The sequence below is a fragment of the Tachypleus tridentatus genome, chromosome 12 (genome assembly GCF_004210375.1).
Source record: "Tachypleus tridentatus isolate NWPU-2018 chromosome 12, ASM421037v1, whole genome shotgun sequence".
In the NCBI taxonomy this organism is placed as follows: Eukaryota; Metazoa; Arthropoda; class Merostomata; order Xiphosura; family Limulidae; genus Tachypleus; species Tachypleus tridentatus.
The window spans coordinates 77500138-77515055 of NC_134836.1; the positions used below are offsets into that span (position 1 = coordinate 77500138).

General features: G+C 30.8%; 1 protein-coding gene across 2 annotated transcripts in view; it reads right to left on the bottom strand.

Annotated features, from left to right (window-relative positions):
• Window positions 1-1521: 1521 nt before the first annotated feature.
• The window catches only part of LOC143233692 (structural maintenance of chromosomes flexible hinge domain-containing protein 1-like), a 97394-nt gene continuing 83997 nt past the window's right edge, over window positions 1522-14918 (bottom strand). For both annotated transcript variants that reach the window (XM_076470196.1, XM_076470197.1), the window contains exons 44-49: window positions 14709-14812; window positions 13445-13515; window positions 12324-12498; window positions 7539-7697; window positions 7000-7080; window positions 1522-5769 (exon numbers count right to left, since the gene is read on the bottom strand). In XM_076470196.1, coding sequence (XP_076326311.1) covers window positions 5618-5769; window positions 7000-7080; window positions 7539-7697; window positions 12324-12498; window positions 13445-13515; window positions 14709-14812 — 742 coding nt within the window. In that variant the 3' untranslated portion in view covers window positions 1522-5617. The remainder of the gene's footprint in view (window positions 5770-6999; window positions 7081-7538; window positions 7698-12323; window positions 12499-13444; window positions 13516-14708; window positions 14813-14918) is intronic.

Here is a 14918-nt window from a genome sequence, read left to right on the forward strand (position 1 = left end):
TCAGTTTTTTTCTAAATCCATTTTAGATCTCAGATAATTTTGATGTAATCTCCAAGAATATGGAGAGTTGATTACTGATTATTCTTTCTAGAATTTTGCCTAGCAGCTGGTCAGGCTGGTGGCTGTTTAGTTTATTTGTTGGCTTTCCATCTTTCTGCAACATTAGTACAATAATTGCTTGCTTCCATGTAACTGGAATGTATCTAGAGTTTATTGAAAGGTTAAAAAGGCCTGTTAAAAGAATCTCAAAGTGTCTTTTCTGAGGAGGTTAGCCTGAATGTTTTCTTCACCAAGAACTTTGTCTCTTGTTCTTTTTATAATTTGCTTAACTTCTATTTCCCATCACACCAAATATGATCGCCCTTTCAGCCATGGGGGCATTATAGTGTGACGGTGAATCCCACTATTCGTTGTTAAAAGAGTAGCCCAAGAGTTGGTGGTAGGTGGTGACGACCAATTGCCTTCCCTCTAGTCTTACACTGCTAAATTAGGGACGGCTAGTGCAGATAACCATTTTGTAGCTTTACACAAAATGCAGAACAAAACATCTATTTCCATTATGGTTTTGTCATCCAATATATTGCAGGATTTTCTTTGTTTTGTAATTTGTTTGGGCATTGTGTGTGTAAGCAGGGAATCAAGGTTTGTATATATTTATGTTTTGTTTTACGTATTTCTTCACCTTATTAAAGAAATTGGAAGAAAATGAATATTCACGAGCAGCAGGTAGGAAAAAATTGGTAGAACAAGGACACACATGATAGCAAGTCTTGATGCTCTTGTTCTCAAAAAAAAAAAGTTCAGTATGAAAGTCATGGTCACAGTTCACATCCTCTCTGTAGCTGACAAATTGCAATCTGAGGGTCGCAGGTTTGAATCCCTGTTTTACCTAACAAGATTGCCCATTCACCCATGGGGGCATTACAATGTGATTGTCAATCCCACTATATGTTGGCAAAAGAGTAGCTTAAGAGTTGGCATTGGGTAGTGATGACAAACTGCTTTCCCTCTATTCTTACACAGCTAAATTAGGGACAGCTAGTGCAACTAGCCCTTGTGTAGTTTTGCAAGAAATTCAATTCGGAAAAAAGGTAATTGGAACATTTAAGTATCTCGGCTCAATGTGACAGTTCCAAATATATTCCCAAGATGCAGGATTAAGAGGAACAAAACACAACCATCCTACAAAACAGTAAACAAATTATTTGACTTATCACACTACAGAAAGTAACATCTCAGGCTGGATTTAGGATGATACACATAAGAACTATGCAATATATATCCTCCTAACTAAAAAAAATGTCTGGTCTGGTCATATTTTACCTGGTTTGGATTTAGTCTGCTGGTGATAGTAAAGAAAGTCATGAATGCCTTGGAAATATATAAAAATAATTTTTTTTTTCAATATGAAAAATGCACCATATGGATACAATTTAACTGCTCTGAGATGCCACTATGGAGATAAAAAAAAAAAAATGTTGGAAAGTTGATAAATATTAGTAACCGATTCCAAACTGTGAATAATGTCAAAGGTGAGCTCCATTCTTTATTAAAATGTTATAGCTCCAGTGAAGAAACATACATATGCTCCAAGCAACATGAAAGTTTTTTAAAAAGTACTTAGTATTAATTTCTACTATAAAAGGAAAACTGAGATTGTTTGGAAATAATTAATTAAACTTTCATTATATAATGACACAAATAAATGTTTGAGAAAACTGTATCTGAAATAAAATGGTAATAATGAACATTTGACAGCTGGGTGATTATTTTCAAGCAAGTTACTATGCACAATGAACCAAGGTAGCAAAATAAGTTTGGTTACCAAATTCTAATTACAATAGTGGCAGTCAATCCCACTCTCATAATGAACAGCAGGCAGTTATGACTCATTGTCCTTAATAGTTTCTGGCTTAGCATTTAGCAAATGGGTGATTAGATACCATTCACAATAAAAGTGATTAAAAAAAAGTTTACTGTCACATCAAACCAACAAAAATATCAAATGTTAATTATAAATATTTGGTTTGATTTGTTTTGAATTTTGTGCAAAGCTACACTAAGGCTATCTGCGCTAGCCCTCCCTAATTTAGTAGCATAAGACGAGGGAAGGCAGCTAGTCATCACCACCCACCGCCAACTCTTGGGCTACTCTTTTACCAACGAATAATGGAATTGACTGTCACATTATAATGCTGACAGGGATTCGAAAATAACAACCCGCAGGTTATAAGTAGAGTGCCTTCTCCACCTGGCCATGCTAGGCCTAAATATTTGGTAATAAAACTTTACAAGAAATCAGCTACATGAATTAAACTCATTACATTATTTTCATATATTTTAAAAAACTGCTCAAAAAGGCTAATGCAGATAAAATATTTAATATGGATGGCACACATGGAAGGCTGTACTATTTATTTAATCACCAGTAATTTACATAATAATCTTTACTGTTTTCAAATATCGGTGACATCAACAAGACGACAAAACAAACAACTGAAAATACACTTAATATTTATAACCAAGTGTGTTTACAACAACTAAAGTACAACTAAAAATAAAATGTCACACAAATCCATTGGAATGACAAGTATGGATGCAAGGAGCATATACAGTGCCTTTCATGGCCAAGACCCTTTTCCTTCCTCACCACAATTATTTGTTAATATTTTTTGGTAAATACACTTTAAAAATCTCAACGAAGCATTTAATTTAATTTATTTATTTTTTGTGTCTTAGTTAGGATACAGGACATTACAAGGACAACAAACTTCTAAAATGAACACAGCATAAAAATAAAGCAGTTACCTTCCCAGTGATGAACAGTCCTAGTGAACTACATGCTGAAGCTAATAAGGTTATTAAAATGGCACAGTTTCCAAAACAAGCAAATTCTGGTACAAAGAATTACAATAGAAATAAAAAATGTCACTCCTCCGGATAATAATACTGTAATGTGCATCACACAGCTCTTTCATCTCTTTCTTCAAATATTCAACAAACTAATCCAAAAAGAATCTTAGGTGGAACAACAGTTTAAGGTGCAACATGTTTCTCACTACGATTGGCATAAAAACAGGTAAAGAAACATTTTAAAAAGGTACTATTATATTTGATTTGATAGCTAAATTTTATCAGTAAGTAATAATTAGCAATTCTTATTTCATATCCTTAATATAAATGTAGTATTTTCAATTTTACTTGTTTCTATTTAACTGATGTCGGAAACAAAATAACGTATGATACAGAAACGTCTTTAAAATTTATTTAAAAAAAAACATTACCAAGGACGCTAACATTTTTGGAACGCATTATACTTGTGAAATGTTGCAATGTCTATAAAGGATATTTTTATACATCACTAATAAAGCTTCTGAAACATTTGACACTTTATATTGTGTGTTTCATTCTTACAATTAGATGCATCCAACAAGTTATTTGAAAAGAAAAGCACTTATAAAGATTTCTCAATGTAGATGTTAAAAGAAAAACCTAAACATTCATTAAATTATTCCACATATTTTTAATGCATTGCGTTCAAGAAATAAACACGGAATAAAACGAACTACAATCTATTAAAAACTAACTTACTGATACTAACAAATAATAATCTAAAAGTACTTAAAGAAATAGTCTTACCATAGTATTCAGAATATTGTGTTTTTGATCAAGCATATCTGGTAGTGGAGAAACGTCACTACTGCTCGATCATGCTTTTTACATCATCACGTGTTCATTATATACAAGATGTTTGGAATTTAATGTATTCCCCTAATTAATACAGCTGGGGGTGTTGCAAGCTGCAACAGAAGAAAGGTGTTTATGGTATTTGTGCAATTCCCGATTCTGTTTTTCACATGTGACTTGTTGATTTCAATGGTAGTGTATAAGTGTATATATGTTTGTTTTCTTGTATTTTTTCAAATCTAAATTACAGTAATAAAAATAGTTTATATATGTTGGATTACTATTACTATCACACAATGTGAGCTTTACAAAAATACTAGGAAGAGGGGGGGCATTAATTAGGGGTAATACAGTACACACATACACACACAGTTAAACAACTCAAGTGACTTAATTTCAAGATAACCTGTAAACTAACAAGGTACAGACATCAATGCATGCTTCTGTTTAAGGCTGACATAAAAGTTACAGTTTAGACCTGGAAGGAATAAAACTTCTCAAAACAAAATAAGTCCCATGCAAAAAACTTAATAAAAAACATTTGTTTTTCTTATAGGTTACCCTCATATCTATGATTAGATTTCTTCAAAACACAACATAATTGTTTTTAAAAATCGTTTTTAAAGTGATATCTACACATTGGTTAGCAATTTCACTGCCTAAAAATCACACATTATTACAAATGTTTGTCCACTAAAATAATTCATTTTCATTTCCACTGTTAGGTGTAACAATGCTACCAAATTATTGTCTTAATATAAAACATTTTAACAGTACTTTACACAAAAACCAAAAATACAAAATTTTCTTAATATTTAACTTTTCATAATTTTTTTCACATTTGTTTTCATTTTTTACAAAACTTTATACAGTATCTAATTTTTTTTTGTACCTTATAACATTCCACTCCTAAGGAGAAAATGAAATGCATAGGATAATTTGCTAAGAGAGAGAAAACAGTGAAATACCATAACAAGGTCATAACATTGTAGGTCTGGTACACAAAACCTTTAAGGAATCTATTACTAAAAATTACTACAGAAAATACCAAAATAACATTATGTAAGTTACAAAACAAAACTGTACTATTACATTAGTTCCAAAATATCTTTATTTTTCTATAGTTTAATATGTTTATGAAAAAACTTGCAAATTTTGATGCTTTATGTGTTCACTTTGCATATAACAATTGATACCAGCACTGATTTTATTTCATTTTCTATATCATACTCATATAACACCCAACATTTTATGTAATCAACAAACACACACACAATATATCGAATCTCTCTATCATTTTTGGCTTATATTTGAAAGTATGAAAGAAATACAGTATTTGATTTTTAACGATAAATAGCCAACTTATCTCCAGTAAACTTCTGTCATTAACTACTGATTTCATGTATTCAAATTAAATACTTCATTTATTTTGTTACTTCCAGATATATATCCAATCTCTTATTACCATTTTTGGCTTATGTTTAAAAGTATGAAATACAATATTAGATTTTTAACAATAAATAGCCAACTTATCTCCAGTAAACTTCCATCATTAACTACTGATTTCACATATTCAAATTAAACACTTGTTTATTTATTCTGATATCTCCAGATATATATCCAATCTCTTATTACCATTTTTGGCATATGTTTAAAAGTATGAAAGAAATACAATATTACATTTTTAACAATAAATAGCCAACTTATCTCCAGTAAACTTCCATCATACACAACTGATCTCATGTATTCAATTTAAACACTTGTTTATTTATTCTGATACCTCCAAATTCACAAGATGTAAGATTATAACAACACACCTATCATCAGGAATAACCAGTACACTTTCTTCAATCATGAATATTTCTCTTCACATAAAAAACATAGTCAAGTTACAGAGATTTCAATTAATGTAAAAAGAGCATAAACCATTTCAAGTTTTCTGGCGTTTTATTTTTGTAACATTAACAGCAACAGTCGCACTTCTGCGTTTCTGTCCAGATGAGTTAGAAGAATGACCACAAGGACTGGAGCTGCGGCTTCGAGTGGAAATTTTATCGGTGATGCATCGAGTTGATTCTCGAGCTACATAAATGCCAGGTTTAATGCTTCAATTACCCAGGTAGAAAACTCAAGGAAAATGTGTATTGTTTAAAAAAACACTGTCATAGTTAGTACTCTTAAACATTCTAATTATTAACTACATTACATCCCACAATTTTGCTATTGCTTTGCTACCATATTTAGGGAGTTGATGAAAAGGGCAATATATGTGATAGTAGTAGTTGGGATTTGACCTGGAATAATTTGACAGAAATGTTTCAAAACTTAAGTTTACTTGCATCCTAATGGGCTAACCCTAAATCAGTAAATAATACAACAATCTTTCTGTGAAGGTAAACCAGAATCAAATTCCAGCTATTACCAGCAGGACTTCCTCAAGCATAGTAGTAGATCAATAGCTGCTACTAATCATAAGAACATTAATATTGCAACCTTACAGTATATGACTGAAGGAAAAATAAATAAATTGTTGAATATTATGAAAAGAAAAACTAGAAGTTAGTCAATCTAACATGGCACTAACATCAGAAAATAACAAACGCTCATTCTTCTGTAAATTCAATAACTTTTCAAAGAGTTAGAAAAATAATTAAAAATGCCATATGCTTAACAGCAAAATTGTGTTAAAAAATGGAGTTTCATATTAACTATCTGTATTCTCATTAATAACAACTTTGTGGCTGTAACCTGTTCATAAAACTGAAGAGTAAAATCAAGTGTAGTAAGGCTCTTCCACTAGGAAATCAGACACAAGTTCCCTTTGAAAATTCTTAGAAATAGGAACTCAAATATGCATTTTTCTTATCTCTTGTAAAAACAACAATTGCATTTTCAGTCTGTAAATGTGAAAATACAATAACTTTTCATTACTGTTTGTAGTAGTAGCATGTGGTATATGTTGGAAGTTTTTATTAGTGTGTCAGTGCTGCAAAAGTGTGTTATTTTTTAGTTGTTTTAATAAAATTGTTGGCAACTGACGAAGAACTTGCCTTCCCAGTCTTCACGTAATTACTGAACTGAAGACAAAGTACATATTTTTTTCTATGATCCAACTTTTCACAACACAATTTAAATGAAACAGATTTTGGTTTACTTTACATACAGTTGATACAAATTTTAATCTTTGGCTTAATTTCAGGATTCATAAATTTAGATACTAAAGCTATAAGATATCATGTAGATGGTGTTTAATAAATCAGACATACTGATCACCATGTGATATAGTAGCATTAGATATTAATATTTTCACACCTGTGTTCTTATAATTTCCTTTTCTGATCTGGGACTCTGGAGTTTCTAGAGCTGATAATTTGTCTTTGGAAGGCAGCATTCCTAGAACAATAAGAACACATAAATTAAGATACAAAATGTAACATCGCATAATTTCACAAGCTTTTATGTTCATGGATCACTAAGTGGAAAGAAAAACTATGTAGGTTTATCCTACTTAGAAATGTTTATATAATCTTTGCTTTAAAAAAGAAAAAGAAAAAATATATACATACATAAAGAAGGCTGTAATCTGAGGTATATAAATTTGTAACAATACATAACTACTTATATATAATTCACAGAATACAGAATGTTAACATTGTACATCATGTAAACGTTCTAGCATTTATAGGCTTTTCTATGTATGTTCAGACTCTTCTTCATTTCATCAGATTTTGTTCAATAAAGTTCAGTTACTTAATTAAGGTTTTAGAGAGACATAGTGGCCTAAAGGAAAGTCACTTTTGTAAAATTATGACAATCCTATTTCAGATATCACAGTAGGATTTCTTCCATACCAAGTTTTTCTTCAATTGTTCGAAGCCTGCTTTCAGTGACCTGATAGTCACGCACCTTCTTTACCATTTCTGAAGAACTCTCTTGTTTCTGTTGTTCGAAATAATCTTTCTTAGCTTGCTGGTGAACATCAACAGCATTCTTTAGGGATTGCAGAAGTTCTGTATGTGACAGACACATTACGTGATTAAAAAAACAACAAAGTTTACATTCACATTTATCAGATATTGTATAAAGTCTGTTTAATAATATCCTTGTTATTAAAGCTGGCAAATAAAAATTACAGAAAATACCATTTATAATTTAAAGTTTTGATGCCTTTCATTACTTATTATGCTTTTAGCTTTTGTGAAAAAACAAAAATAAACCAATCAACAAACAGTACTAACATTTTAGGTCATATAACATTCAAAATGAGGTATAAGATAAAAGAACATTCAGTTTAAGAACATGATTTGACAAACCATTAACCAGTTTGTTCTTTACTGAAAATAGTTAATAGATCCACATTTGTATTATTACTGATAATATGTATACCAATGATGGAAAATGGGCTGAATTTCAAAAGTAATAATGCACAAAACAAAAAGACAAAATAGAGATAAGAGTAAAACTCTGGTTCAGTGGGCACCACCCATTCCATAACTCCTTTGTAGAGTTCAAAAAGACTGAGCAAGACGAATGGACAAGGTACGATCCTAAGGAGGAAAGAAGTGGACAGACAGAACCCATATAAACTACAGAACAGTTATTAAGTGTAGCCCAAAACACACATAAACTAAAGAATTTAGAGAAAGTACTCATTACTAACAAACTAACAAAACTTAAAAATGCAGAGTCTATAGAGGGCATAAAAATAACAAACCTGTAGAACTATGAAATTCAACCAAAATACAAAACGATAAGTAACAATTGTAGTACAAAACCACTAAATAAACTAAGAAGTGTACATGTTGTCTTATAGCAAAGCCATATCAGGCTATATGCTGTGTCCACCTAGAGGAATCAAACCCCTAATTTTAGCATAGTAAATCTGCATACTTACTGCTGTCCCACCAGGGTATGGACTGAGAAGAGAAACAACCCTTAAATATCGAGCATATAAAGTCAACCCAAATACAAAAGACATGAAAATAAAACTTACACAGAAGAACATGAGAATAAAACAAGAATTAGTTAACAATAATAAAGTCTGACTTAAAATCAATCCCAATTAGATGCAAGTTGTTGAAAAAAAAATACAAACTAAATAACAGGAAGAAAGTAAAAATAAAGGAATGCAAGTTTAAACTGAAGTAACCTAAACAGTAAAAGATGTGAAAAATATACCTTCTTTACACTTAGATAAGACATAAATGACTAATTACTGGGTGTAAAAATTAGATTCATCCACGTAAGCTCTCATAAAATCATTGAACATGGGTATAAAATGACATCTGACATAGCAGATTACAAGAGGTTGAAAGTACTGTAAAAAGAAACTTTGCACACAGTAGTTCTATCTCTATGCATAAAAATCATAACTCGAAAGGAGAAAATAGCCAGCCAAATATAAGACAAACTAAAGTCTGTACTTCCCCAGCAGACATTATCAACATTTATATATGGAGACTAGCTGTAGAATTATTATCAAGTTAAGGTGGGAATTTTATCATCCAACATGTTAAATCTCAAATTCATATAAACAATACATAATTTGGAAAAAAAAAAGAAACATTTAAAAACAAACAAGTAGAAATAATGGGAATCAAACTCAAGAAGTTGAAACATGATGTTGAAACTGATAAAAAATTTGTGGTTAAGAACAATCAAAATTTTGTAGCCATATGGATAAAAGGTTAAAACACATCCATATATACAAGTGGTGCAGTGTGACTGGGGAAGGGTACTCACACGATCAGTGTACGTTATGTTGCCACAACAGTGCAAAGATGAAAAGATATAACAAACTGTTGTACTTTGAAAATTTTAGCAATGTTTAGAAAGCAAATCAAAGCCTAACCAATGACTTATATAATGCCATTACAACCTCTTTAGACTTGTATTCAATAGTTCTGTAGATATAACCTGAAACCCTATTTGCTCTAACACAAACAACAGCACACTGCTTGGATGGCTTAACAGTGATCAACTATTATGCTTTCATGACACTGTTAAGGTTATTCCCATCTGAAATATAGTTATAATTCACGTTATGATAACCCACATGCATTGTCTTGCATTTGTAATTAAAACCTATTTGTCATTTATCTGTCCAACTCACTAAATGATCTAAATTCTTTTGTAAGTCAGAAGCATCCCCTTCCCAACATGCAACATCCAAGACCTTAATATTATTAGCAAATTTAAGTAATTTACTGACCATTCTTTCACCTTTGTCATTAATGTAAATCAAAATGAACAATGGTCCCAAGACTGAGCCCTAGGGTACATCACTTGCAACATTAATCCAGTTTGATTGAACTCCATTTATAACAACTCTATTTTCTTCTATTCAATTTGCTAACTTTTCCCCTACACCTAGAGATTTTTTTTTTACAAGCCTTTTATATGGCATCTTATCAAATGTTTTCTGAAAATCCAGATACACTACATTTATACCTTCACATACATAAACAGTAACCTTTTCAATGAATGTTAAAAGTTTTTGTAATTCGAAATTTTCCCTTTGTGAAACCACGCTAACTGTTACACAAAGTTCTAAACTTTGTTAAACGGCTTTGGAAATAATCTTTTATCAGACTTTCCAACAACTTTTACCACAAATGTTGGGCTAATGAAGTCTTAACTTGAAAAATAATGAACCTATAACAACTGAGACAATGTTTTCAGCTCCCTTGAAAAGATTCATCTTCTGGTACCCACTTACTATTCAGAGACTTGCAAAAAATAGTAGCCAACAGCTAACATATCCAATCTTTAATATCTTTTAAAACCTTTGGGGAAATAATATCTAGCCCAAGAGACTCATGGTCCTTTAAAACTTCTCAATGCTTTCTTAACCAGCTCAGAACTAATGCAGTTATAAATTAGCCTTTTTTATCACTCTGCAGGGTTCCATCCCACCATAACAAAATATTTTGTTTACATTTAATGTATATAAAGAAATCTTTACTATTAATTTTTAAATTTTCAATCAACTTTTTCTCATATGTCCTTTTTGATGTCCTAATTTTTTGTTCCCTCAACTTTCTTTATTTTCTGTAATATTATAAATATCCTATCATAATTTGTGATGCTTTTCTTTAATTTCATCTCTTAACCTTCATTAGTACACATTAAAATATCCACCTTTCAATAACCTGAAGTCCATATGGACGCTTCATATATTTAATGATCATAATGTTGAAGCTATAATTTATATGTTGAAAAGTCAGTATACTGGCTTCTCATAGCATTGTGCAGATAAACTGTAAGAAAGACTGGGTACCATAGGTATATAATATGTGATTTATTATTACAAAATATAAAATTTATTTATATCCATTTCCTCATAGTTAGACAACAAAATTGTCATCTCACAATTAAAACTAATGAAATACTGAATAAAGAAACAAATTTCTCAAACATGTAACAAAAGACACCAAATTGTACAAACAAGGGGATCAAACTACATCAAACTTTGTTTCAGAGCTAAACTCATGCTAAATTTTGGACAACATGTAAGTAAACCTTATTCTGAGTGAACATAAAGTGTTTCTCATATCTTTTACCAGTCACTTTACAAACACTCCTAATACTGTACACTGGATGTGAAGTGATCAGCACAGACATGATTTCCACGTGCTGTACAGGTTTGTTGAACTTTCCTGTCCATGACTCTTGGGCAAAGATAACATCGTTTTTTGTTGCTGGAATGTCTTGACCAGAATGGTGTTTATGTCAAGCAATCCTAGATCTACAAAGGCAGATTTGACACCTTTCTGCATTGCACAGGGATTCTGAAGTAGGTTGTGCACATTACTTCACTTCAGGAGAGATCTAAATACATAATCACTGTTTCTCACAATGGATAACCTCTGTGAGTCCATACACACAATGCCTGATGAAGACACAGAGCTTCAAATCTGTATATTCACAAAAATTATTCTTCTAAAAGACATTGAAAGTTTTACTATTTTTGTATCAGAGGATGATAATGTGACAATTACATAAAAATAAATAAAAATATAACTGGTCAATAAAAAAATATATTAAAAACATTTATTGTCGAGGTCCATATGAACCCCAGGTGTACAGATGAAGGTTAAACTCTTTGTGATCTACTCTGTTTTTTTTTTTTTTTTACTTGCTATAATGACATGTTTGCAGAAAAATCTTTAAGAGTGAAGAAAGGGATAAAAGAAGTACGTGATTTTTATTTTCTCCAAGTGACCTTCTTCAGGTCATGTCAATATTATTACACAATTTGCTACTTTTCCATAAGAATGCAAACTTCTTTGAAAAATGGTAATATGTTTATCTATGAAAAACAGATGATATATTGGAAATTGTATGACCCTTTAAGAAAGCTATGCAAACACATGATATAGACATTTTTAAAGTCTAATAATAACTCAAAAGGAAAACACATTTAAAACAGTCTAAATCAATGCTGATACAACCAGGCCTTTATCAACAGTTTGTTTTGATTTTCTGGTGCATAAAGAAGACCACAAGATACTGTCCACAATTTTTTTGTTATTTGATGTATATTACTAACAGAAACACTGGATATTTTTAACTTCTCTGTTCACTACATATAACATTAAAGTTGATAATATTAAACATACATATACATTTCTCACCCAATTTTTCATCCACTTTCTCTAAATCTTTAAGGGGTGGTTCTCCAAATACTCCATTTACCAGATTTTCCAAGGGAGGGGCTTTGTTACTAGCTCCTCCAAATTTTCCATTATTCCTAATACGTTCTCCTGTTTTTGTAAGCAATGTTGGACAGTCGATGTTGTTCTTTATAAGCTATGAGATAAAAACAGACTGTGTATGTAATTACAAAGAAATATCAGATGTTACAGTGGCTTTATCTGTATTGAAACATAATCACACTCAAATTAAAAATTTGAACATTGGAAAGAAAGAATTTTTTCAACATATTTCTTAAAACTTGGAAATCTTACTCATCCCATTTACATTAGAAAAAATAACAGAATTGAAAACGGAGGTGTGCGAGATGTTTATGTGCTCAGAATATTTGTCTACAAGTAAAATAACAACAGAAAACGTGAGTGAATTTGTGTCAAAAAATTTTGTGACCACTTCTGAAAGATCCCTTCAACTTTGCATACATTCTTTGTAAAAAGAGATAAAGCATTCATGGATTTAAAGTTTTATAAAAATCATTCAAACTTTAGTTCTGTGTTAAACTGCAATACAGTTTCAATTCTTGATAACCTCTAATGTACAATAATTCCCTTCCTTTACGAAAGCTTCTAAGTTTTACCTAAAATAGGTAGGTGCGTGCGTGCATATGTATATATTTTTGTTTACCTAAAAGCATTTTAAAATGTGAATATCAATCAATATTCTTCTATATTTATTACGGATTTAAAGGAAGTAACCTATGTACACTAATAAGCTAAATTACACATTTTTAACTGTGAGTTGTTATTTAATTAGAAGCTCATGCAAAACTGACCTTTCATTTCATATGATACTAACTTTGAAATTACTGATTTAAATAATAAAAGCTGGTGAATCATTAGAAGAAATGAACTGGTCAAAAGTTGTGACAAAAACTATGTTACCTGCAGATGGAAAAGACATATGGTTAACATACTTTTTGTATTAACTTCATAATGAAATTCAAATGATAAAAAAATAAGATAATATTTGGATTAAGTATTGTCTTTTATCAATATATTAAGTGAATAATTACTACAAAATTAACATTAAAGACAACCGTTACCATATCTCGATAGCTTACTGCATCCTCCAGTGTGTCCAGGATGATTGCATCACCCAACAACATTCCAAAAACTGAAACAAAAGTATATCATTAACCAGGCTCAATCTGTCAGTATCATGCACTTACTGTAGGAAAATACAGCTCTAAACCAAGGAATAAATATATAAAACATTTATAAATACTGAAGAGCCATGGAACTTGAAATTCTTTCAGGCAGGATTATGGTAATTTAGCCTGAGACCTTTCTTTCCTTTCTATTAGCCATATCTTTGCACATAAGCAATACAAAAGGTGGGATACATATATATATATATATATATATATATATATAAACAATTTTATTACTCATCGGAATCTCTACCACTGTAATCCCAAATTGAAATTCTTTTAGTCAGGATTAAGGTAACTTAATTTACGAGATACTGAGCATGGTCGAATATATCAATTGAAAGGATTGGACCTCCTGAGTCCAAAACTGTAATTATATAATTATATCTCAAACTGACCAAGATACGAAGGAGCTATGAGCTAAACATTTGTACTTAAGAAACTCAGAACACATTCTGTAAGCTGCTATGCAATGACTAAAAATGAAACATAATTCAACATTTTTATACATAAATTCTACATAAGTTATACAGTATAGCACTGGAACTCCTGACGAGCAGCTCCTGCCTTGTTGTTTGAAATACATATTTTTATCTCTTTACTAAAGCATTCTTGAGGCTATACCTCAAAAACACGGCCTAAACAGAGACTGAAACATCATGACACCTTAAAATCCACAGAGAGATGACATATACAAAACTCAGAACAATAATTAAATTTGTTTATCTTTTAGCAAACTCATACTAATAATCCAATCTGTCTATCTTTTAGTATCTTATAAAATTAGTGATAATTTATTGGTTAGCTTACAAGGTTAGAATTTTGTTATAAAAGTTTGTTGTTTGCTATTACCAGAATACCAGTTCATGTTTTTTTTTAAATAATATGAAACAAGTTTGTAACAAAACATAACATAATACTAAAAAGTATAAAGCTGCACATGAAATAAATAATTTTTTTACAGGTGAAATGTGTAATGAGTTAAAAATGTAACAAGTGCTGAAAAAACAACAACACCTACTTCACAAATACACAGGTTTCAAATCACACACACAAGAAACAACAATAGCAGGACTGGTATTTTGTTTCACTGCCTGTAATTTATAAAATACATCTTTTCTATAAATCAAAAACATTTTCCAAACATAATACTCACTGGTTCTACATTTCTCTTCATTTTCACCAAACACCAAAAACTGTCTAGCAAAAAAAGGGTTTCCAGGTGGGTTGTAAGATTTTATTCTAACATGTGGCAATGGCCTGAAGGAGGTAAAAAACACTATTATAAATCTTTCTTCCTATTTGAAATGATAATGGACTGAAGCAGCAAGATTAGAATGATTATAATACAAGAACATTAGCTTTG